Source organism: Carassius auratus, chromosome 9 (genome assembly GCF_003368295.1).
Source record: "Carassius auratus strain Wakin chromosome 9, ASM336829v1, whole genome shotgun sequence".
Lineage (NCBI taxonomy): Eukaryota > Metazoa > Chordata > Actinopteri > Cypriniformes > Cyprinidae > Carassius > Carassius auratus.
The window spans coordinates 16,332,287-16,355,053 of record NC_039251.1 but is presented as its reverse complement, the minus strand read 5'-3'; the positions used below and the strand labels follow the sequence as shown (position 1 = coordinate 16,355,053).

At 37.7% G+C, this 22,767-nt stretch overlaps 1 protein-coding gene and 1 long non-coding RNA gene across 2 annotated transcripts; both read left to right on the top strand.

The window, feature by feature from the left end:
- The first annotated feature begins 2,312 nt into the window (after positions 1-2,312).
- Positions 2,313-5,052, top strand: LOC113108521 (glutamine amidotransferase-like class 1 domain-containing protein 3A, mitochondrial). Its single transcript, XM_026271699.1, has 7 exons — positions 2,313-2,430; positions 2,996-3,048; positions 3,316-3,429; positions 3,592-3,711; positions 3,903-3,995; positions 4,109-4,265; positions 4,590-5,052. Exons 1-7 carry the CDS (start codon positions 2,314-2,316, stop codon positions 4,716-4,718), a joined length of 783 nt encoding a protein of 260 aa, XP_026127484.1. The 5' UTR covers position 2,313; the 3' UTR covers positions 4,719-5,052.
- A 5,579-nt stretch (positions 5,053-10,631) lies between these two features.
- LOC113109332 (uncharacterized) lies at positions 10,632-22,417 on the top strand. Its single transcript, XR_003292940.1, has 3 exons — positions 10,632-10,676; positions 11,080-11,231; positions 22,286-22,417. It is a non-coding gene; the product is annotated as an uncharacterized LOC113109332 (long non-coding RNA).
- Positions 22,418-22,767: the final 350 nt, after the last annotated feature.

Sequence of the window (22,767 nt, the reverse complement as noted above, 5' to 3'; positions counted from 1 at the left end):
ATACCTTGACCCCCTCATTGGAAGTATGTGAAATGTTTCAGACATTTTTTTGTGGAAAAAGTGAGAAAGATTAGAACTAGAATGTCTACATCTTCAATTGAGTCTGTGATATCACCAGCTTGTTTTGAGCTCTTTGAACAGGTGTCTCTGGCCCAAGTTATGGACATCATTATGTGTTTGAAGCATAGATCTGGTTGTTGCGATGTGGTTCCTTTACATCTTCTTAAGGAGATGGTTGATGATGTTGGGCTGAGTATTACTTCTATTGTTAGCAGTAGTTCTCATAATGGAGTTGTTCCAACAGGCCTTAGCAGGTGGTTATTAAGCCACTTCTTAAAAGCCTAATTTAGACCCTTTAGAACTGAAGAATTATTGGCCTATCTCAAAACTACAATGCCTATCAAAGATTTTAGATAAGGTGGTTTAATGTCAATTTTAAGTAGGTATGAGATCTTAGACAAACTTTAGTCTTACAATCAGGTTTAGGGCAGGTCACATCATTGAGTCTGCACTTTTAAGAGTTGTTAATGACTCCGTATAATCAGAGATGCAGGTAACACGGCAACATGTGAATTTGTGGGAATAGTTTTAGAGTGGTTCAAGTCTTATCATTCGCTATAAAGTATGGTAACTTTGTTTCAATGGCAGCGCCTGTTACTTGTGGGGTCCCCCAGGGTTCTGTTATTGGCCGTTTTTTCCTTGTTACTAAACCTCAAGTTGTTCTAAACCTGAATGAGTTTCTTTCTGTGACAAGTCCCACATAGTCTTACACAGTACACAACCCCACAATGTGTTACAACCTCAGATCACCAAGATTCCTTTTATTACCTGAACCACGTCACTGCAGATTGATGGTGCACAGATTGGTCATCCACAACCGTAATCCCAACAGTCATGTTCTTGATGAATTCCTGCTCCGAGCCTGTGTGCTTAAATTAAAACAAAGAGAAGCATTAAAATTTGTCTTACAATCGTAAAGCTTAAAGACTCCAATAAATGTGGATTTATAAAGTAAATAATATAATAATGTAGTTCCTGTAGCTCAACTGGTAGAGCGTTGTGCTATCAAGCGCAAGATTGGGTGTTCGATTCCCCGGGATCACATGATAGGTAAAAATTGATAGCCTGAATGCACTGTAAGTCACTTTGGATAAAAGCGTCTGCTAAATGCATAAATTTAATTTAATTTAAATAAATTTAGTTACAACTATGTCCAAGCTCTACAATATGATTGTCATTTCCATTGTCTGCATAGCATTTTGATGGATACAACTGCAAAAGGTCCATCCACAAGATTACGGAATTCTGCACCAATTCCATTCCAAAATATCATAAACATGAAAAACATAAATGAACATAAATATATATTTTTTTAAAAATCTTTACAGAGAAAGTCAAATATATTGACAAGTTTGTTTTAACTACCAAAGCCCAATTTTACCATCCAACCGAGGCTCACACAGAACTATAACAAAATAAAAGGAAGTTTTACACATTTAACACATTTGTGTCTATCCTTATTGTATGGCTATTTATACAAGATATAGCTATAACATACTTTTATTCAAAAACCTATAGTTTGAACATATGCAATATAAGACTGTATTCATGCAGCATTACAATGAGTTCTGGTGAGGCATTTGCACCAGTTTATGCATTCTGCATAATTGTTAAGCTTTTGCTGTAGATTTGTGTATATTTGCTGTACCAATATGAGAAGCTTAACTCAGAATTGCAATGGGGTGTTATTTTTCACGTTTGGCCAGTTTACCACACAGAAGTTAAGACCATGTTTGTGCAAATTCTCAACTAACATGTCATGTCCTTGAAACTGCCTCACACTTTGTTTTACACTCATAAAAAATATATGAATTTCTGACTGTTCATTATGATCTCAGATTTAATATAAATATAAGAGCCACATAGCTGGAATAATAGTAACTAGTAGAGAAAAGGTCACATTTGTTTGAATATAGATAGCACAAATTTTCATCTAAGACATTTATATGTAAAAATGCACCTGTTCGTGGAAGTGTTTTGTTAATGCTATGTTCTTTATAGTTGTTTAAGATAAAATGTCTAATTGTGAAAGATGGTAGTTATTAAAATCAATTACGCGATCAAACTGTATATATAGTTAATAGCCTAATATTGTTGTTCTTTCATTATACTCTACACGTTTGGTCTGTGGTAGCCTACCGTTCGCCACGTTCACAATGTAGACGTTAGGTGGCAGCATGTGTCCATGTTCTTCTGTATGTCAGTGACTCCGAAGAAGACGGTCTCCTCACCTCCATGCTCCATGTCTCTTTGATGTCCCTCCGCACCATGTTTGCGCTGCGCTCGCTGTCCCGTTCTGCGCTCCTCAGATACACCGCTGTTGCTCAGTTTCATGCGACTTCAAACTGCAGTGGCGCAAAAGTCGCTGTTGTAAGTAACATTATTTGCTGCTGCTGCAGATGACTGTCATTGACGCTGTATGCCAAATTACCCAGACATATTTATTGTCCCATTTTAGAGTAGCCTCGTAGAATTAATAGGTCTCATCAAAAGTTTATTTATTTTTCGTTGAGAGATTTAGGTTAGTCATTTGTTAGTTTTGGTTGGTTCACGTTACCCTGATTTAGTCTGCTCATTTGCATTAAAAACAAACAAACAACGACAAAAAATATTTTAATTTTACGTGTACGACATAATGTAGAGTCACTGGCTGACTGTCATTATGTCAAAATAAACCACGACAATGTAATCAGGAGGTACATCGCAACAATATTACAGTTATAGATTAATACTGAACTTAACATGTAACGGTTTTTAATCATTAAACGAGACGCAAGATGGAGCCAGTTGCATTTGTATGAAGGAACAGCGAACAACCAAAGACTATAGAAATACACAAGTAGAGTAACTGTTTTTTTTTTTTACAGCGTTTGCTTCCTTCTCTCCAAAACGCATGCTGACAGCAAAGCTGTAACTTCATTTTTGCTTTTATTAGGTGTTGTCAGGATGTGGTGTCTATGATGGCACTGAAATCCATGAGGCTTCAGCGTGAGTATACTATTTTTATGTCCCTCTACTATTTTTTTCTTGAGTCATTCAGTGAGTTCACAGCAACCTGTATCCTTGTGAAGGACAGACAGCCAACAGCTGCAGCATGGGTTTCATGCTACTTTAATCAGTATTAAGAACTTTAAAAGCACAATTAACGTCATATTTCAAAATGTTCTTCTCAGTGAAACCTAGCTATGGGTGCTATTGCTTAAACTCTTTTCTTTTGTGTGAATACTTAGCTTTTCTGTGTGTTTGTGTATGTAGAATCCTTGTGCATCTAAGTCGGGGAGGTGCAGAGGTTCAGATGTTTGCTCCAGATGTGTCTCAGATGCATGTTATCGACCACGGCAAAGGTCAGCCTGTGGAGAACGAGTCAAGGTCAAGTGTTCTTTAAGAAATTCTGATTTCAGAGTGATTACGGTTTATCATTATATACCTCTGCAAAACTGCACTTTTACGTACTGTTACTTGATGAGTTTAGGGTTAGGAAAAATCATGAACATATTAATAATCCATCTTGCTCAACTTTTCTTTATATAGGAACGTGTTGTCAGAATCAGCACGTATCGCAAGGGGCAACATCACTGACCTGGCGAAACTGAATGTCAGTAATCATGATGCCGTCATCTTTCCTGGTGGTTTTGGTGCAGCTAAAAACTTGTGAGTGATGTGGATTATTGTGAGAAATCAGACTTGTGTTTTTTTGAAGAAAATATTAAAAGATAAAACCAATACTAAAACCTTTTTTGAATTAACTTCTTTGTTATAGATATATTTAAATTTGTCACTAACATCTCTGTTTTAGTCTTTACTTCTGTTATCTGTATTTTATAATCTTCGTCTATCTTTAGGTCAACATTTGCCATTGATGGGAAGGACTGTAAGGTGAACAAGGAAGTTGAGCGAGTTTTAAAGGACTTCCATGATTCAGGAAAGCCAATTGGGTTAGTTATTATAAATCACTATCTGTATAAACCCATGATTTGGGGTCTTTTATATAGTTTATTAATCAAATCAGATTTTACGGACATGTTTTGATATGTCTTCTGGTCACCAGGTTGTGCTGTATATCTCCCGTGCTGGCGGCAAAAGTTCTTCCAGGTGTGGATGTGACGGTGGGTCATGAGGAGGAAGAAGGTGGGAAGTGGCCATATGCTGGTACTACTCAAGCCATCACTGCACTGGGAGCCAAACATACTGTCAAAGAAGTCACTATATCCTACTTGAACAGTTTCTTCTCTTCTCTTCTCTTCTCTTCTCTTCTGAAACCCATTTGCACCACACGCTTAAACTTAAATGTGAGATAAAATGTCATTGTGAGATAAAAAGTCAGAATTATGAAATGCAATATTTAAATGATATAAATATCATAAAGAGTAATTATTTTGAGATAAAGATGAATTAAGACTTATTCACAATCATGAGATATAATTATGAAAAGAAAAGTTTATGCCATAATTTCAAATTTTCTTCTCTATTATATTATATATTCTAAACATTTGTGTTTGTCTGAATTACCCTTAACCTTTGATCCTCACGAAGCCCATGTGGACAAGAAGAACAAGGTGGTGACCACACCAGCTTTTATGTGTGAAACTAAGTTGCACTTGATTTTTGATGGGATTGGTGCTATGGTGAGAGATGTCCTAAAGCTCAGTGGGAAGTGAAAACTCTACCAGTATATCAGTATTTTCAGATTCATTACATAGAGCTCGTTAGTCATATCGGATCTGTATCAGACTGATTAAATGATAAAGAGTAGGCTATTTCTTGCTGTGATTTGCAAAACAAGACTGAAACGCTTGACAGACATTATTAATCAATTAAATCAAATATATCTGCCCGACAGTGTTAAATGTTATTTTGTTGAATATCCAGCAGAGGGCACTCTCTGTATTTAAAAAAAGGTAATGTGCATTAAATATAGAGCCAAGATTTTCTCAAATTTGGAAACTTTAACTTGCCATGTAGAATAAACTCACCAGTTGTTTAAAAAAAAAAAAAGAGAGATTTCAGAATACCAACTTAATAGACTGAACCAGTTAAAAGCTTGACCTTATGTCATTATGTCCTTATAATGAGTTCTTATGTTAATTAAAGTAGGCACAGTCTGTGTTGAAATATGAAGTTTGAAATGATGAATAAAGTGAAATTTTTTTCTAAAAATGATTTTTTTTTAGTGGGTAGTTATTTATCAGTATCAATTTTAAATCAACAATACATCATGTAATGAAGTATTAACTGAAAATCTAGATTCTTTAAAAGTTTTTATTTAGTTAATAGTTGCTAAAGTGCCCCGTAACTGTATGTTGTTTGGCTGTGTGTGCAGAATTTAATTGTCAATGCTTTTTAGATGCCACTTGAATTAATTGAACATCAAAGATACATTCCCCTGACTTGGCACAGTTTACCCTTAATAAAAGGCAAGTTGTCTTTAGACCACCTTATTTTTGAATATTCAAATTTATTAAATCAGAATATATTTCATAAGTTAAATTGTAGTCATTATATTTCTAATGGTACTGGCACTGTAGTCTATTTTCAGTAACAAACAGCCTATAATTGTATTATTTCTCCTCGCCTATATAATGATATTAGTCAAAATGATCATAGCTTTGCCCACCCTCTCCTAACCTAAAGAGAAAAAAACAAAACATTATAATAACATATAATACATCTGACGTACATAAAAAGTTCAAATAATCATGCTTAATTTCTGAAGTGATTGGCTATGGTTATTACATCAGGTAGTGGAGGTTTAAAGAAGTGTCCTGGAAACTGATGAGAGGCAGAAAAGGAAACGGGTGTGTTTAGAATAACGGGATTAGTCACATGATTAGCTACAGGGACCAGGATCGTTGCACAAGATCCCGGGCCCTATGCATAGGCAGTCCTGAAGGGCCCCCAAATAAAAAATAAAATATATTCCAGACTTTTCAAGGGCCCTCTCTTCCTTTGGGGCCCTGGTAATCAGTACTGGTTTTACCCCCAGTCCGACGCCACTGACAGGCACCGATCATCCTATGGCATCACGCAAGGCTACACACACCTCAAGAGACCTGCAGTCACCCACACAGACTCATTTCCTGAGCACCCATGTATATCTTATAGAGCAGGGATCCTCAAATCTGGACCTCGAGATCCACTTTCCTGCAGAGTTTAGCGCTAACCCTAATCAAACACATGCTAATGTGTTTAGCATGCTAATCAGTGTCAATCAATGTCTTTGGGATCATTTGAAAATGGCAGACAGGTGACTTTAATCAGGGTTGGAGCTAAACTCTGCAGTGCATTGGACCTCCAGGGTAAGATTTGAGGAAGGGGGTTATAGAGGTATGACTTTATAGGCAGTGCGCACACTTATATTTATATTATATTTACTTATATTTGGACATAAAACATCCATCACTTCAGACAAATACATGTTACACTTTTTAACAAATATGTTGGTTCTTTACTAGATTTGTAAATATTTTTTAAATAAAATATTTACATTTATTTAATTGAAAAAGTGCAGTAAAACAGTAATATTTTGAAATAGTGTTAACATTTGAATTAATCATTATCTATTTTAATATATTTTAAAATGTGATTAAAAAACTAAATTTTTCAGCAGCCATTACTCCAGTCTTTAGTATCACATTATGCTTCAGAAAACATTGTGACGACCCACAATATATATATATATTTTCTTTTTCTTGCCCCCTTTGCTGTAACGTGAATTCACTAGTTTTCCTCTTCAGTTTCATTCGGGTCAGGTCAGGCCAAGCAGATGTCGATCTGCTGGTTGCTTTAGACCTTGTTCTTTCTGTCAGGCCGGTTCTCAGACCTGGGCATCTAGTTGTTCTGTTCCCAGGCTTGACACGCTTTGATGGGGATTTCTCCCACCCACCTCTCATCAGCCTACCCACTTCCCACAGCCTTCCAGAGAGGCTGGGCAAACAAGACCTCGTGTTCTGCCAATTTGTCCATACAAAACACAGGGATTTGGGGACGTACAGACTCTCTTGTAGACAAATGGTAAGTATTTCCCTGGCAGCCTGCGATCCCTCACCCCCACCTCTGTCTACACATAAACACACACTCACTTGGTGCTTTCTCTACACTCTTTGGTTACTGGATTCTTTACTATGACTTTCTTTAACCAGCCCTTATTACAAAAAAAAAAAAAAAAATCCCTGGACTTGCTAAGAAGGTTTCAAAGACAAGTATATATATGTTATTTTTATTTTTTTTTATTGTTGGTTTTTACTGGTTACTCATCATGGCTATGTTGTTTAGGCTGGGTTACCAGTAATAAGCAGTAACAGATCGAAATAGACCAGTATTGGCCAGCTAAAATCAGATCAGATTTTTTTTTTTTTTTTCAGATATCATCTGGGTACTGTCTATACCATGTCCAGTAGCATTATGAACTTAATACTAATACTAGTAAATGGTGTAAAATAGTGCAATAAGTATGTAACCCTCTTACTGTAGGTGTCTGGGTTCCACCTGTTTTCAGATAAAATGTCTAAATTGTCTGTGACATGTTTGGGGTTCTTGCAGCCCTGTTGGATGTAAATGGGCTGAGGTCTCGGTGTATTATTGTGAGTGGGGCAGTCTATCAGAGACAGGACTGAGGCCTGAGGCTCCCTGGCATCCTGATCAGAGGATTAGCAGCATACAGCCACAGGTCAAGAGCATGCCAGTCACACACACTCTCTTTGACACACACCCACACTTGTCATTTCACTTTCTCTCACAAACACCTTCGCTTTCACACACGCACGCCTGGAGAGAGCATTTCTCAACCTCTCACACTTGTGCAGAAGAGGCCTGTTTGATAGCAGGCTGCGGATTAGGTTCTGTGTTCTCTTTCATTCTTATTCTGATTGGCTTATACTCTTGAGAGTGCTTTTTTTTTTACTACAGTACAAGTCCATACAATGAAGGGGGATTTTTTTCTCATGACATCATATTCCCCCATCCTCCCACATGTGAAAGTTTGTTTAAGACACAGCCTGGTTTTAAGTTATTTATTTTATTCCTCTGTTTTCAAATTATAAATATTATTGTGCTTATTACAGATATCAACCCACAGTTCTACTTCATACTTTAAGCACATATGGCAGGTGGTCAATGTCTTCTTCAGAAGACAGGGGTGTGCTGGTGTTTGACCAGAGAAGCGTGTCCTGTCTGTTAGTGTACCCCTGCACTGACCCCTGTCCATCCCTCAATAGTGCAATGCCTTGTTGCCCCCAGCATGAGGTCCCAGCATCCCCTAGTTGTGATAGTGGGGGGCACACAGCGAGGGGCCTTAGAGGGGATGCAGAATTAGCAGCTAAAATGGTGAGTCACATTTCCATATGCATGCCACTGACAAGTGTTATACTGAAAAACCCGGTACCAATACGTGTACAAGGTGGCACAATGCAACAAGATCGGGGGGAAGAAGGGGGCGCTGGGGGTTGGGCTTTAAAGGGTGCAGCAATATTGTACTAATTCGTGCAAGAGACTCTCTATCAAAGTGAAAGACTTACGGTAATTAACGAGGGGTGAGGGGAAAAAGAGAGGAAAGAAAGAGCAGGAAGAATGAGTTTGGGAGCAAGAGGGACAGAGATGCTGATTTTGACGTTTAAATGCTGTGTTGATTAGCATATGGTGGTTTGTCCAGACCCAGTATTTATCAGCAGAATTGAATGTGTGTGCGGCATGGATGTGACTTTGTCCCCCCTAAATTTACAAAGCCACCTTTTCAGATACAGCCTCCCCCCACACCCAAACACTGCCTCACCTTTCAATTCCTTTTCTTACCCCTTTTCTATGGCGAATCCAATTGCTCTTTCTCAATGGTGTGAATGTAGAATATAAAGGTTGCTACCAACGGCCAGGCAGATTGTTTTTTCATGTTCTTTTTTCTTTATTGAAATATCAGTCTTGTCCAGAAAGTACAATGTGATCAGCGGATATTTACTTTTATTCTTGACAAAAGTAATAATACTAAAAATGCCACAGATTTGAAACATTAGCTCCACAAATATGAAAAATTCATGATAAGAAAATTTAAAAGTGCATTCTCTAATTAATAAATTCAGTTATCTTTGGTTTTGGTCACAGTTAAATGAAGTATTAAATAATTATTTCTAGTTCAGTTAAGTTTTATTATATTTTTATTATTATTTTATTTATTAACTTAATCTGATAATTATTTATTGTGTTTATTATTACTGTTATTGTTATTCTCTTTTTTTTTATGAAATGATTAGGCATTTGTGCCATAAACTGCATGGCCACGCTTCTGTTCTCACTTCTCAATTCTCAGTATTAACTGACTTTTGCTTCAATAATCTATTAATTTACTGCTTATTAATAGTTAGTAAGGTAGTTGTTATAAATTTAGATTTTGGGTAGAATTATGAATGTAGAATATGGTCATTTAGAATATGTGCTTTGTAAGTACTAATGAACAGCCAATATGTGAATAATAGCCATGCTAATAAAAAATGTAATAGTGATAATTGGTGATTATACTAAAGTGTTACAGGTAGGGATCTAAAATATGGTAATGCAGAGTAAAGCATTAATATGTGCTTTATAAGTACTAATAAACAGCCAATGTGCTAGTAATGTGCATGCCAATACGCCACTGGGGAGTAGTAAGAAATGGTCCCTAAACAAATTATTTGTATTAATTGTATTTTACATGATTCGCCATCTGTGCATTGATCTTCTCGTAGTAAGGTAAAGTATTTCACACTTTTCTCTGAGACTGAAAAAGAGCAGAGCAGGTCACCCAGTGTGGTGCCTCTCATCTTTTGTGTGCTGGTTTCCTCATGCCAGCTTTCTGCTGTCACATTAGTGCATGTCAAATGCACAACCTCACATGCAAATGAAATCTTAGACTTTTAGCTTTTTGTTAGCTCAGAGACTTCCTTTGCTAACAGGAAGTACTTTTTAGTCTTTCAAACCGATTTGCTAAGTGTCATCATGTTTGTCTCTCCTTTCTAAGTGTCTCTGAGGGGTGTTTTGGAGCGATTGTTTACACCTGCTGCAATGGGTAAGTGGGAGCAAGAATCCTTCATCATATAATGAGCTCCTGGCAGAACCTCACCACTGAATATTTCCCTCTGGCCAGTGGAGTAGCAAACCAGATATACAGTTATATCAACCATGTGTGATTGTGAAGTTTGTGTGGGTATGTGTTAGACGATCAGTGAGAGTGGTCAGCCTGTTACAGGTCAAAGTTCATGGTCATCAATGGTTGAGGTAGACGGCTCTCCATCTGGTGGGGACTTGGCCTCTGAGGGTCAGGGCTTAAAAAGTGTAAGTGCAAAGCTTGTCTTCAAAAGTTTTTTCCTGTGTGTGACCGATCAAGTATGTAAATCACATGCTCGTGTGTGTCCTGTGCCGGGTCTTAAGGCCTCTTCAGTTTACAGTGTGTTTAGACGCAAATTTAGCTCACGGCTGTACTGAATGCTGTAATCACACACAACAATACCTGTCAAACCATTTGACCATTCAAAAACACTGCGCTCCTCTCTTTCTTTCTCATCCTGGCAGGTAGATCTTTGATACTGCAGCTGCATGTCATGAATTGGATGAAAGCAGGCACTTGAGCAACTATGTGTGCACCAAGTAAAAAGGTGCAAAAGCCTATTAAACCTAACCACAATTATTGCACTAGCGTTGCCCAATTACATCCAGCTCAGTGATAAGATGAATCGCTGATCATATTAATTTTGTCTGTTGAAAGCTGTATCATTTGCTTGACATGTAGCACATTTGGTTGCTCTATGTTAACAATACGTCTAACTTATTAATCACATTATTCTGATAACACCTTCCGTATTCTGACAAAACCGTATGTGGGAATGCCTCATAGTTTAATATGCATGTTTTTGTAAAGTTAATGCACCTAAATGTAGTATTTTTTTTTTTAAGTAATTGTGAAAAATTGGTTAATCACAACATCTCCATTCCACCCACTTTATCACTCAATTCTCTCTCTCTCTCTCTCTCTCTCTCTCTCTGTGGCTGTCACTGCAGCACAATGTAGGAGCATTAGTATGCTAATGAGGTGCGGGGCGACAGGTGGCCTGCTAGACAGCTCAATTAAGCAGCTCGTTAAAGGCCAAGCTAACGAAGCGGCCTGCACTGCAAGCCTCAACAAACAATGTGACTGTGCAGGCTACAAATTGGTGAGTGCTAGTTGTGTATGTGTATGTGTATGTGTATGTGTGTGTGTGTGCACGTGTGTAGCAGGCAGGAGGCAGAGAGTTGGTTTTAGTGTGTGAGTAAATGTGTAAGTGAGTTGGAGGGAGAAACTGATTCAGTTTGTGTGTTTAGCAGTTAGCAAGGCTTTGTGACGGACACAACTAATAATAGCTAATAAGAGGGGCTGTTGCTTTTGCTCTGAAAGCAAAAAAAGTAACAAAATTAATTATAATAAATAAATCACTTAAATACAGACCTTCCTAATTTTTTTTAATAATTTTCCTCCAAAACACTTACTCACTTTCAGTAAACCATCCCATACTTTGTTACATGTTTTCTGTGGATACACACTGACACTGTAACCCGTAACAGATGTAATTTTTACATTCTGACATTGAATCATTTAGAATGAAAGTTTTGATCAGGAATTCAAATTAAATTTAGGCACGAATAGAAAAAGTAAATTAAAAAAAAAGTCCTTTTTTTTTTTTTTTTTTTTTTTAAATAGTCTTTAGTTTTAAGAAAACCTTTAAAGTTAAATGTTTTAATTAGAAGAAAATAAATGTATAAGCCCCGCCCTTACTGACTTCCAAAATCATCCTAAAATAAAAAAAAATTATTGGGTGATAAAGATATGGTCACCAATATCTTGTGTATCCTCAATATTTAAATGCATATTAATTGCTAATACATTCTTATCAAGTTACATAAGTGTATACATTTATTTGATAGATTGATTTGTCATATATAAATCAAATTAGGGAAATTAGGGATTCACTGATTTTTCAAGTTACGGCTGATAACTAATGAATATACAGTAATAAAATGTTATACTATTTTGACTTAATACTGTACATTAAAAATAAAACACAAAAAAAATCTAATGTGTGAATTTAGGCATTATAACATTATGATGCACTATGAAAAATGTATATTCATTATGAAATTTGTTAAAGATTACATTTAACAGTGTTATTAGATATCAGTTATATGTCAGCAAATGTAATTTAAATGTAAAAAATAAAGTAAACAAGCATGTATAATTTAATATCTAATATAAACCATTAATGATAAAACGGTAATCAAATATACTCATCTAGTCGGTCACTTTACTCATATACACAGTACCAAGTTTAATATGCAAAATAAGCACCAGTGGTTTAAGGTTATGTTTACAGTGAAAAATTAAATCATGTTTTTAAAGATCATTTCAAACAATGATGTCTGGGATTAAATGCTTAATGATTATGTTCCTGCATATGACATGAAGAAATAAACATCTCTTTGTCTGATCACCCAGCAAATTAACCAGGGCGGGGAATATTTGAGCATCTCTGGGACAATATCAGAAGCCGCCGCAGTTTATGGTGGAGGAGCATTGTTTATTGTGGCTAGATAAAGTTGTAACACAGACATTTTAATCAGTTTGTAACACTTAGCATTTGAGCCTTATTATCCGGGGTGTGTTCACTGGTGCGTGAAACAGCAGCGTTTGGGTTCATAACCCGACCCTCCTGTCTGAGTCTCGCTGGCATAAAGGGATCATGAGCTCTAATGGTTCAGGGATCTGCCCAGCAAACGAGGTTAGGTATGGAGGAAGACAAAAACACAGGGGCTAAACAGAGCCACCTCATTCGCGAGCAAGCTGCTGCAAAGCTGGCCGACTCATGAATATGTTAATCCGCATTTGCCCAAATAAGTATGTAGAGAGGGAGAGAAGGAAAAAAAACAACAGCACTCATTAATTAATAAGGACAATGAGCCTTTAATGACAGTTTTGACGCTGTTGGTGAACAAGTGATTGGGGTCTGAGAACGAGAGGTCATCAGAACGAGAGGAAGTGACACAGTGATGGGCGTTATTGTCAGAAGGAGAGGTTTTCTGTCCTAGGAGGGCAGAAAAGGTGATCGGGGATGGACATGCCGAGTATAGTAAAGTCAGAACTGAGCCATGAAAGAGAGAGAGAGAGCGAGACAAACAAGCCAATTAGACAAGTAGACAGCACAGAGGTCAGGAAAGTTAACTTTAGATATAAACTTGCTTGGAGGGAGAAAAGGGGACACTTCAAGGATATAATAATATTTTTTGAAGAATAAAGTAATCTGAAGCTTTGCATGTCATTATTTTATGCCACTGTGTGCAATGTATGTGCCTTAAAATTAATGACTGTTTTCAAACAGGTTTCGTCAACCCCCTCCCTGACTGCCATTGGTTGGAAAACATATGAACTTGACCCAGTGTTCCTTTAATAGGCTGATCAGGATGCAGAACATTTTTTACAATTTTACATTTTTATCAGTTACAATAATTATTATATTTTTTTATATATTATGATTATATTATATAATTTTCTCTACATAGTTACTACATAGTAACCATTTGATGCACAACAAATTGACAGCCTAGATAGCATTGTGAATCTATACAATATTGCAAGGAAATGTTTACATGGTTGCCGCTACATTTTATAAAAAATCAATTGAATATTGACATCTATTTTGTCTTAAAGAAACAGGCAGGAATTAACCTGTTGTCCTCTATGATTCCAATCCTTTCCAACAACAAAGTACCTGAAGGTGACAAACAGAGGTGTAGTGGCAAAAAAAGAGGTGGATAAACTATAAATTCTGGGTGACCATGTCGGTAAGGTGGGCCACTGCCTACCGGTGTATGTGTATCCTGATGACATCGCTATAGGCTATAATTTGATATTACTACCGAGGGTAACACTGGTTGTTCCCTCACATAGGTCACACAATCACTATTCAATTCTTACATTAATCAAAGTTCTTGTTAAAGAGACTCAAGAAGTAATAATATGGTTGAAATCTATAAAGTTTACTAAATGACAAAACAGAGAGTAAATTTTTTTTTTTTTTAAGAGAGACCGAGAGGGAGGCTTATATCCAGGGGTTCCAATGCAATGCACTTGTACATAATAATTAGGGATTTTGGATTATTTTCGTAGTTGATTAATCGGTTTAATATTTTCTCAATTAATCAGTTCGTTGTTTGGTCTATAATATGTCAGAAAAATGTGGATCAGTCTTTCCCCAAAAGCCCACTGTCACAGAGGAGAGAAGACACTTTTTGGATGTAGGATATCAATTACACACTAACCACAACTAAAGTGTAGCTACAAGTGTGGTCATGCTTCATTTCAAATTTGAGGATGATATCTCTAAAATTATGCATTTTATAATTGTAAGACCATAGGCGTTTCTCAATGTCAATTATACTTCCTTGGCAGGACTGGTCCTTCCAAGTCACTTTCTTCAGAGGCTAGGCGAGGCTCCTCTTTAGCATTCGGAGAACACGCAAATGGTACAGGCTAGCGAATGCACGTCATTGCATCATTACTTCAGTGAAAAGGTCTGCCTTCGGCACTGAAAAATAGAAAATGCGCTTAAAAAATTGGCGGATATCCATTTTTTAATCTTGATGCAGTCTGTTGCGTGTCGTTCATGAACGTTTCGTTCATTTTGAGCGAATCTTTAATATGACTCGGGACTACCAAGTTTTCTCAGAGAGTGATTCATTCATTTTTAGTTGACCGCACATGCGCATTACGCAACGCAACATATGGGTTCTGAATCGACAGGTGAGGTATGAGTCTTTTATTTTTCCTGTCAGTCCCGTAGAGATGGAAAGAGAAAAGATTAGTTAATTTTGCTGAATGAGACTCAAAGATCCGAGTCAGTAAAATGATCCGAACTTCCCAATACTACTGGCAACACTGCAAGCAATTGGTCAACACTGACAGTTGCAGCGCAAATTCGTCTTAGGTTTAACAACAAACAACCTATGAAACTAATAATGAACAATATGAAACTAAAATGACATAAGCTTAATTTAAAATGGTTTAGGAACTGTAGGCTATTTAGAGGTGGATATACTCAATTTAGAAGTGGATAAACACTTTGGAGGTGGGTAAACGCTATTTCCGATTTTTGGGAGGTGCGTAAACGGCGTTTACACTACATCCCTGGTGACAAACCCATAAAATTTTTGCTGGCACATTATGCTACTGTATGTTTCACGAATCAATTGAAAAATCTCTCACATTTTTATCAGTATTTGTTACTCAAATTTGCCAATGTAAAATTTGCTAAATCTGACATAGAATAGAAATTAGACGAGATGCTAATGCCATTCACCATCAGCATTTCAGCATTTTTGTGCAAATCCCCCAGGCCTTATGGTGTTTGATTCACAACAGTAAAACCCAGACTTGCATTCAAACACACAATCTCTTTTTGATGCAACACATTTAAGCATTGCATCGAGGCCTGAAAGGAAGACAATGGCTCGATCTTTTCAAACACCAGAGCAGCACCACACACATAAAGATCAGAGTAAGTTTATGAAGTAATCTCTCTTCTCTCTAGCTATCACCCGAACCCCTCCCTTTCCCCCTCCCTCTGTGTTATGACACAGTAATCTGTGTCTCTAGCAGCTTGAATGAATAGGCGTATGAATAGCTGTTTTCTGCCTACATGAACCTATTGGAGGTGGATCAACCATATGCCCATGGACATACACACTCAATGACAAAGGCGGATAGCAACAGGTCCTCTCTAACACAAAGTGCCGTGGGGCTGAGGGAGGCGGGCGAGACGAGGGGTGCATCTTAACCTGAGACGTCCGTCCAACACACACACACACACACACAACCCACTGAATGCCACTCACACTGCAATATGGAGGTGCGACATCGATACAAACACAGTTTGTGAAGATGATGCTTTGTTGTGTTGTTTTTGAAAGGTCTTGGTTTGTGCGGTTGATGTTATTGTGTATGTAAAATGTATGGAGGAAGCGGGAGGGACAGTAGGAAAGGCAAGCACTTTTTTGGAGGGGGCCAATCTGTTGCAGCTCTGGATGAAGTCTTGTGATGGAGAGACAGTGTGTTAAGCGACATATGTAACACAGAGGGACAAAAGGATTATGGTCCTCTTCTCGTTATCCGTGTCTTTGGACAGTGGGATTATCATCCGGGGAGTGAAGATCTCATCTCTTGTGTTCTTGTATATCTTATCTCTTGTGTGGGGTGGGAAAGTAGGGGTGAAGGGGGATCCCTGGAGAGCAGGCTGCTATCAGGATTTACATATTCATCAGAGATCAGAGCTATGTTCTCTTTCTTTCACTTTTCTCTCGTATTTTTCCTCTGTCTTGCATGCACATGCTCGAACATGCAGAGATATTTTATTTTACTGTTTCTTTTTTTGTTCACTCTTGAAAATGCTTCTAATTTTTCCACATTTATTATGATATTTAATATTTTTATATCATATGCAAAGAGGTTCAAAGTCCACATATGAAAATGCTTGTCCTTTATATTGTTATATCATATTATATTATATTATATCATATTATAAAACATTTTTTAGAAAAAAATATGCATTTGTCATGTATTATATATTGCATTTTGAGACTAAAAAGATTTACAAATAAATGCATCACTCTGGCATGGAGAAAAATGTAATACATATTAATTGAAAAAATTACAGAAGGAGTGCATTGGAGTAACTACTGTAGCGGAGGACAAATGAAGTTTAGCTGAGGTGAAGGGGTGAGACAATGTCAAAGAAAGGACAACAGCAAGAGAGAGGTCAAGAGACGTGTCTAATGAAGGAATGCACACAGAGAGATGAAAACTAATGGAGACAAAAGATGTACAGAGTGATCGAGAGAGGGAGAGAGATGGCGATGGGGTTGCTGACTGCTGTTGAACTCATCGTCATCTTAATTGATGAGGTCATCCCGGGGACTATCCCCAAACTAGAGTGTCCCCCGGGAGGTCATCACCAGGTCATCCAAAAGTCAAAGTGAATTGGAGAGATGACATAGCATGTAACTTTTCTTTGTGTTTTGCCATTGTTTGTTTGTTTATGGGGTTTTTGCATTTAATTGAATAGATAGTTTAGACCAGACAGGAAAGTGGAAGGAGAGAGAGAGGGATATAGGATCAGGACAAGATGCAAGCTGGATTCGAACCTGTGTCCCCTTGAGCACAACAGATATTTCTATGTCCTGCCTTTCTATGTGCACTACCATCTACACCATAGCTCCAACTTCTATGCATTTCAATCAACAAATATTACTACTTGCTGCTTTAAAATGACTATATATATATATATATATATATATATATATATATATATATATATATATATATATATATTTATTTATTTATTTATATGTTATATAAATATAAAAAAATATTATTTGGTAAAAAATATTCTTATACAATTATATTCTTTATATATATATAGGAAGTAAATTAAAGATACAACAGATAATAAAACCCTTTTTCGCCCTTTTTTTCTCACACATACATACAATGGTTTGTTTTGAGTCTTTGATATGCTGTCAATCAAATGTTCTCTGCTGGAATTGCTAGAGTGTAGGTGTCAAAGTAACCTTTGCAACACTGGCATACAAACACACACACACACATACAGTACATACAGAGAAACAAATAGACTCGCTCAGCGACAACACACTCAGTAATTGCTGCCTATTAAGGTCTTCGCTTCTCTCTCACACCTCATTACAGGCCCAAACACACACTGCCCCCTCATTACAAATTGCTTGCTAAACACACACACATATACAATTCCCTCATTCCCACCTGTCAGTTAAACACTCAACCTGGCAAGCGTGACCACTGAGAGTTGGGTGTTAACTTGCTGATGACAGTGTGAGAGGTGTGGGCTCTGTAACCTCATTCCAATACATGATAGAAAACTGTTATGCATGCTGCTGGCCTTATGTGTCCGTGTGTGTTCTGGAAAGTCTTTAACGAGGCATTTTTCAGGATGGTGCAGTTCTCTTGTTGGATTAGGGTTGACTTTGAACAGCCTATAAAGAAAATGGACTTTCATACATGTACCTCACTGTTAGAAATGGTTTAGAGTGTTTGCATGTGCAAAAGTAACAGGTTCAAATCTATTGTATGAGGAAAAAGCTGGTGATGTGAGTGCATAAAAATAATGTTTTTGTATATGCAATAATTCCGTGATTTAGTTTAATCAGTTTCATCATCATAACATTTGTTAGCATAACTATAATCTCTCCATCTTGTGCTCTTGTTATTCTCTGCAATGAAATGTGCAACCTTTAGCAGCGGGGGGTTTGTTTGTTGTAAATTGGTGCAATTCGCTGTAGACCCTAGTCCTTTTCTCATTCTTTCTTTCTGAAGGTGAAAGGAAATTGAATGTGCCAAAAAGAACAGATGGGTTGTTGAGAGGAGAATAAAGGAACTAAAAGTTGCTGCAAAACAGGAGTATAATCATGGTTATACCACTGTATGTGTCAGATCAAAAGGGTATGACAAAGTAACTGTGCTTTATATTACAGGCACAATCCCCCTGGAGTAACCTGGGATGAAGTGTCTTACAGACACAATGATGATAATTCATGGCTCGTTCTTTTGAAAGACTTGAATGAGCAACTTTCCAGTGTCAGACTTGGTTAAACCACCCCTTCATTAATGGTGTCATTTTTGTTTATGATCATTTAGAAAGGAAGAAAATCTGATTACATATGTCCAACAGTTTCATTTTTTAATGTCATTTTGAAGGAAACTGGAAGAAGAGCATTTTGAAACAAATCATAGAAGCTTGAAAAGAATGGAGGAAAGGAAGTTCAGTCCAGGGTTATTATTGATGTAAAACTCAAAGTTATGTAATTGACCTTTTTTATTAATATTAAATACAAGAAAGATGGGTTTTATTTTGACAATATTTTGATGCAAAGACTTTGCCATTGACTTTCTAAATAATTTGGATAAAAACAATATAATTAGCAAAATTGTGTTCCCAGATGACTGCATCAAGATGCAAAAGCAAGTAATTTCAGCTTGTGCATTGTTCACACAGTGGCTATGGCCTAATGTGTTGTTTGTCTGTGTCCCAGCTTGCGATAGTTTGCAGATCCTCTTCAGAGTACTTCAGATGACAAGGGACTCCTCTTAAAAACACAAGCCTTAACTCTTCAGTTTAAGAGCCCGGCAGTTTGCCTCACTGTGTGTTTCTTCCCCAGGAAACTGACAGATGCCCATAAATTATTTGCCTTTATTTTTTAAAGCACAGCTCATTTACATCAATTTGTAAGAGGCGGGGGAAAGTAGTGAGGTGTTTGTAACTTTAGGTATGTATATGCAAGTGTGTAAAGGGGGGGTCATCTTAGGTGGTCAGTGGAGCCATTCTTTTGCCCTAGTATCCTGTCATATTCCTTGAACCATTGCAGACTCACCATTTCCACCCACACACAAACCAGAGCTCAGATGCCTCCCCGCTAATTAGCAACAAGTCAGAGCCGCCCTCTTCTGCAGGGCAGTAAATATTCCCACACACTTGCACAGACGTCCCTAACTCGGATACAAGACCTTCGTTCCTTCTCCATTCTTTCCCCTGCTTTCTGATTTTTATCTCCTCCCCTTGTTTTGTTTCCACTTCTGCAGCCATCAATCATCCCATTGACCTATCTTGTTAGGGGAAACTCACAGACACGCCCCCTGGCCCCTTCCAGGTCTCAATCTCGTCCCACACTCTCTTTCTTTCTATTATGTACGTATGCATTGGAGCCCCAATGTCCATATCTGACTTATAATTTCACACTCCATCCCGTTCTCCTTTTTGCGGTTAGTGGTCAGGACAGGGTTGTGGCCATGGGCCGGACAGGGTCGTGGGGAGGTGTTGGGGGGGGGATTAGATTTAGGGAACACTCTGGGTGGTACGGTAGCCTCTGCGACGAGTACAATGCCTCCTGTGTCCCCATGTGACACACACCCTTGTTTTACAACAGGGGAGGAGACACCTTCAATGCTCCAATGATGTGAACCACCCTGAGCCTATTCACAGTGACAAACGGCCACTGCTGGCCCCTGCGACAAACACATGCACAGACAGACCGAGACTATCACACTCATAAACACGGCTTTTGCTTCATGTTGTGTTTATTTGCTAAACTGTCTTGGCAAAAAAAAAAGAGACTACCTAGATGACATTAATATGCACACTCAGATTCGAGACAGATGGAATAAAAGGTTTTCCTCTACCTTTAGCGCTTTCTCCCTCTCTTTTCTCTCTGAAAGAACCTTCTTGGCTGGCTCTCTTTGAGTTGAATTGGTATGGCTTTAATTGAATCAACTAGCTCTTTTCTTTTGCCGCACTTATGAGGCAAGAGCAGCCAAATGGCTTGATGACAACGTAATGGCAAAAGAATGAATGAGCGACGCTGGCGGTGAAGTGAAAACCCAATGGCATTCCTTCGCATCTGCAGTGATACACAGTCGCACACAACACTAATACTATTGCTGAACTTAACCAAAACACAGGAAAAAGTAAGTTTTAGCGGAATTTTGAGATTTTTGTGAACTTGTAAATTCTGTTGATGTCATGATGAGCAATGTATACAATATTATATTTAAATAAGCATACTACATAAGCAGTTACAAAACTTTTTCATCTGGTTATATATTTATTTTTAATGCAGATTATAGGTAATATATATATATATATATATATATATATATATATATATATATATATATATATATTTAAGAAAATATATTTCTTTTCGTCATAATTAAAATACAGGTGCTTCTCAAAAAATTAGAATGTTGTGAAAAAGCCTTATGAAGGTTGTCAAGCGAAATCTATTCAAGAATTTGAGTGAACTTCACAAGGAATGGACTGAGGCTGGAGTCAAGGCATCAAGAGCCACCACACACAGACGTGTCAAGGAATTTGCTGAACCACAGACAACATCAGAGGCGTCTTACCTGGGCTAAGGAGAAGAACTGTACTGTTGCCCAGTGGTCCAAAGTCATCTTTTCAGATGAGAGCAAGTTTTGCATTTCATTTAGAAACCAAGGTCATAGAGTCTGGAGGAAGGGTGGAGAAGCTCATAGCCCAAGTTGCTTGAAGTCCACGTTTCCACAGTCCGTGATGATTTGGGGTACAGTGTCATCTGCTGGTGTTGGTCCATTGTGTTTTCTGGAAACCAAAGTCACTGCACTCATTTACTGTACCAAGAAATTTTGGAGCACTTCATGCTTCCTTCTGCTGACCAGCTTTTTGTAGATGCTGATTTCATTTTCCAGCAGGATTTGGCACCTGCCCACACAACCAAAAGCACCAAAAGTTTGTTAAATGATCATGGTGTTGGTGTGCTTGACTGGCCAGCAAACTCACCAGACCTGAACTCCATAGAAAATCTATGGAATATTGTCAGGAGGACAATGAGAAACAAGAGACCAAAAAATGCAGATGAGCTGAAGGCCACGGTCACAGAAACCTGGGCTTCCATATCACGTCAGCAGTGCCACAAACTGATCACCTCCATGCCATGCTGAATTGTGGCAGTAATTAAAGCAAAAGGAGCCTCTACCAAGTATTGAGTACATGTACAGTAAATTAACATACTTTCCAGAAGGCCAACTATTCACTAAAAATGTATTTTTTTTTTTATTGGTCTTATGAAGTATTCTAATTTGTTAAGGTTGTGATTTGGTGGATTTTTGTTAAATGTGGGCCTTAATCACAGTTAAAAGAACCAAAAACTTAAACTACTTCAGTCTGTGTGCACTGAATTTATTTAATACACGAGTTTCACAATTTGATTTGAATTACTGAAATAAATCAACTTTTTCATGACATTCTAATTCATTGAGAAGCACCTGTATTTGATGGGTGTTGGCTGACAAAATACTACAGTATTTTAGACCTCATTTGTTAAAAGCAACTTTTTTTATTTATTATTTTTTTTACACCCATGGGATAATGGGATATTGAACCCATTGATGTGCTGTAATGTAGCTAAATTAGTTATGATGGGAAATTAAACAATAGAAAAGTGATGGAAAGGTTCAGACAGTCCCACACAAAATCTCTTTGTGTTCTCTTTTGTCTGATCTTCCATATGCCAGATTTGGCCGGCAATTTTGAGACCCATCACAGTCTGTCATGACAGCTTTCTTTCTTTCTTTCTTTCTTTCTTTCTTTCCTTCTTTCTTTCTTTCTTTCCTCAGCTTCCAGCGGAACATTGAGAGGATGTGCCACCCATTTTTTAAAGATGTTCAGGTTTTTGGTGAACAATTAGTGTGAGGCTGACGGAGATGGTCTCGACCCCTGGTTGCTGCGAACATTATAGGGATGCAGAGGAGGAATGGAGAGATGCGTTCCTCATAAAGAATCCTGCTCAGACAATAGAACAGCACACAGGCACTTGGGGAACAGAAGGGTGACACAGAGGGCAGCTCTTACCCACAACAACTCTCCTCCTTTGAAAACAAAACCCCAACCTGTTACTGCTTCAATCTGTCTGTGGGAGGGGATGCTCGTAATAAAGCTGCCAGCCCCCTTGTTAGGCATCATGAGGGTAAGTGCATGTGTATGTGTCTGAGTGAAGGAGTACAGGAATGCTCTCTTTCAAGCGATGTTTGGGAGTGAGAGCTGTCACTCTTTTTTTCATATGCATGTTTTTTTGTGCTCTGTCACATTGTTTAAAGCA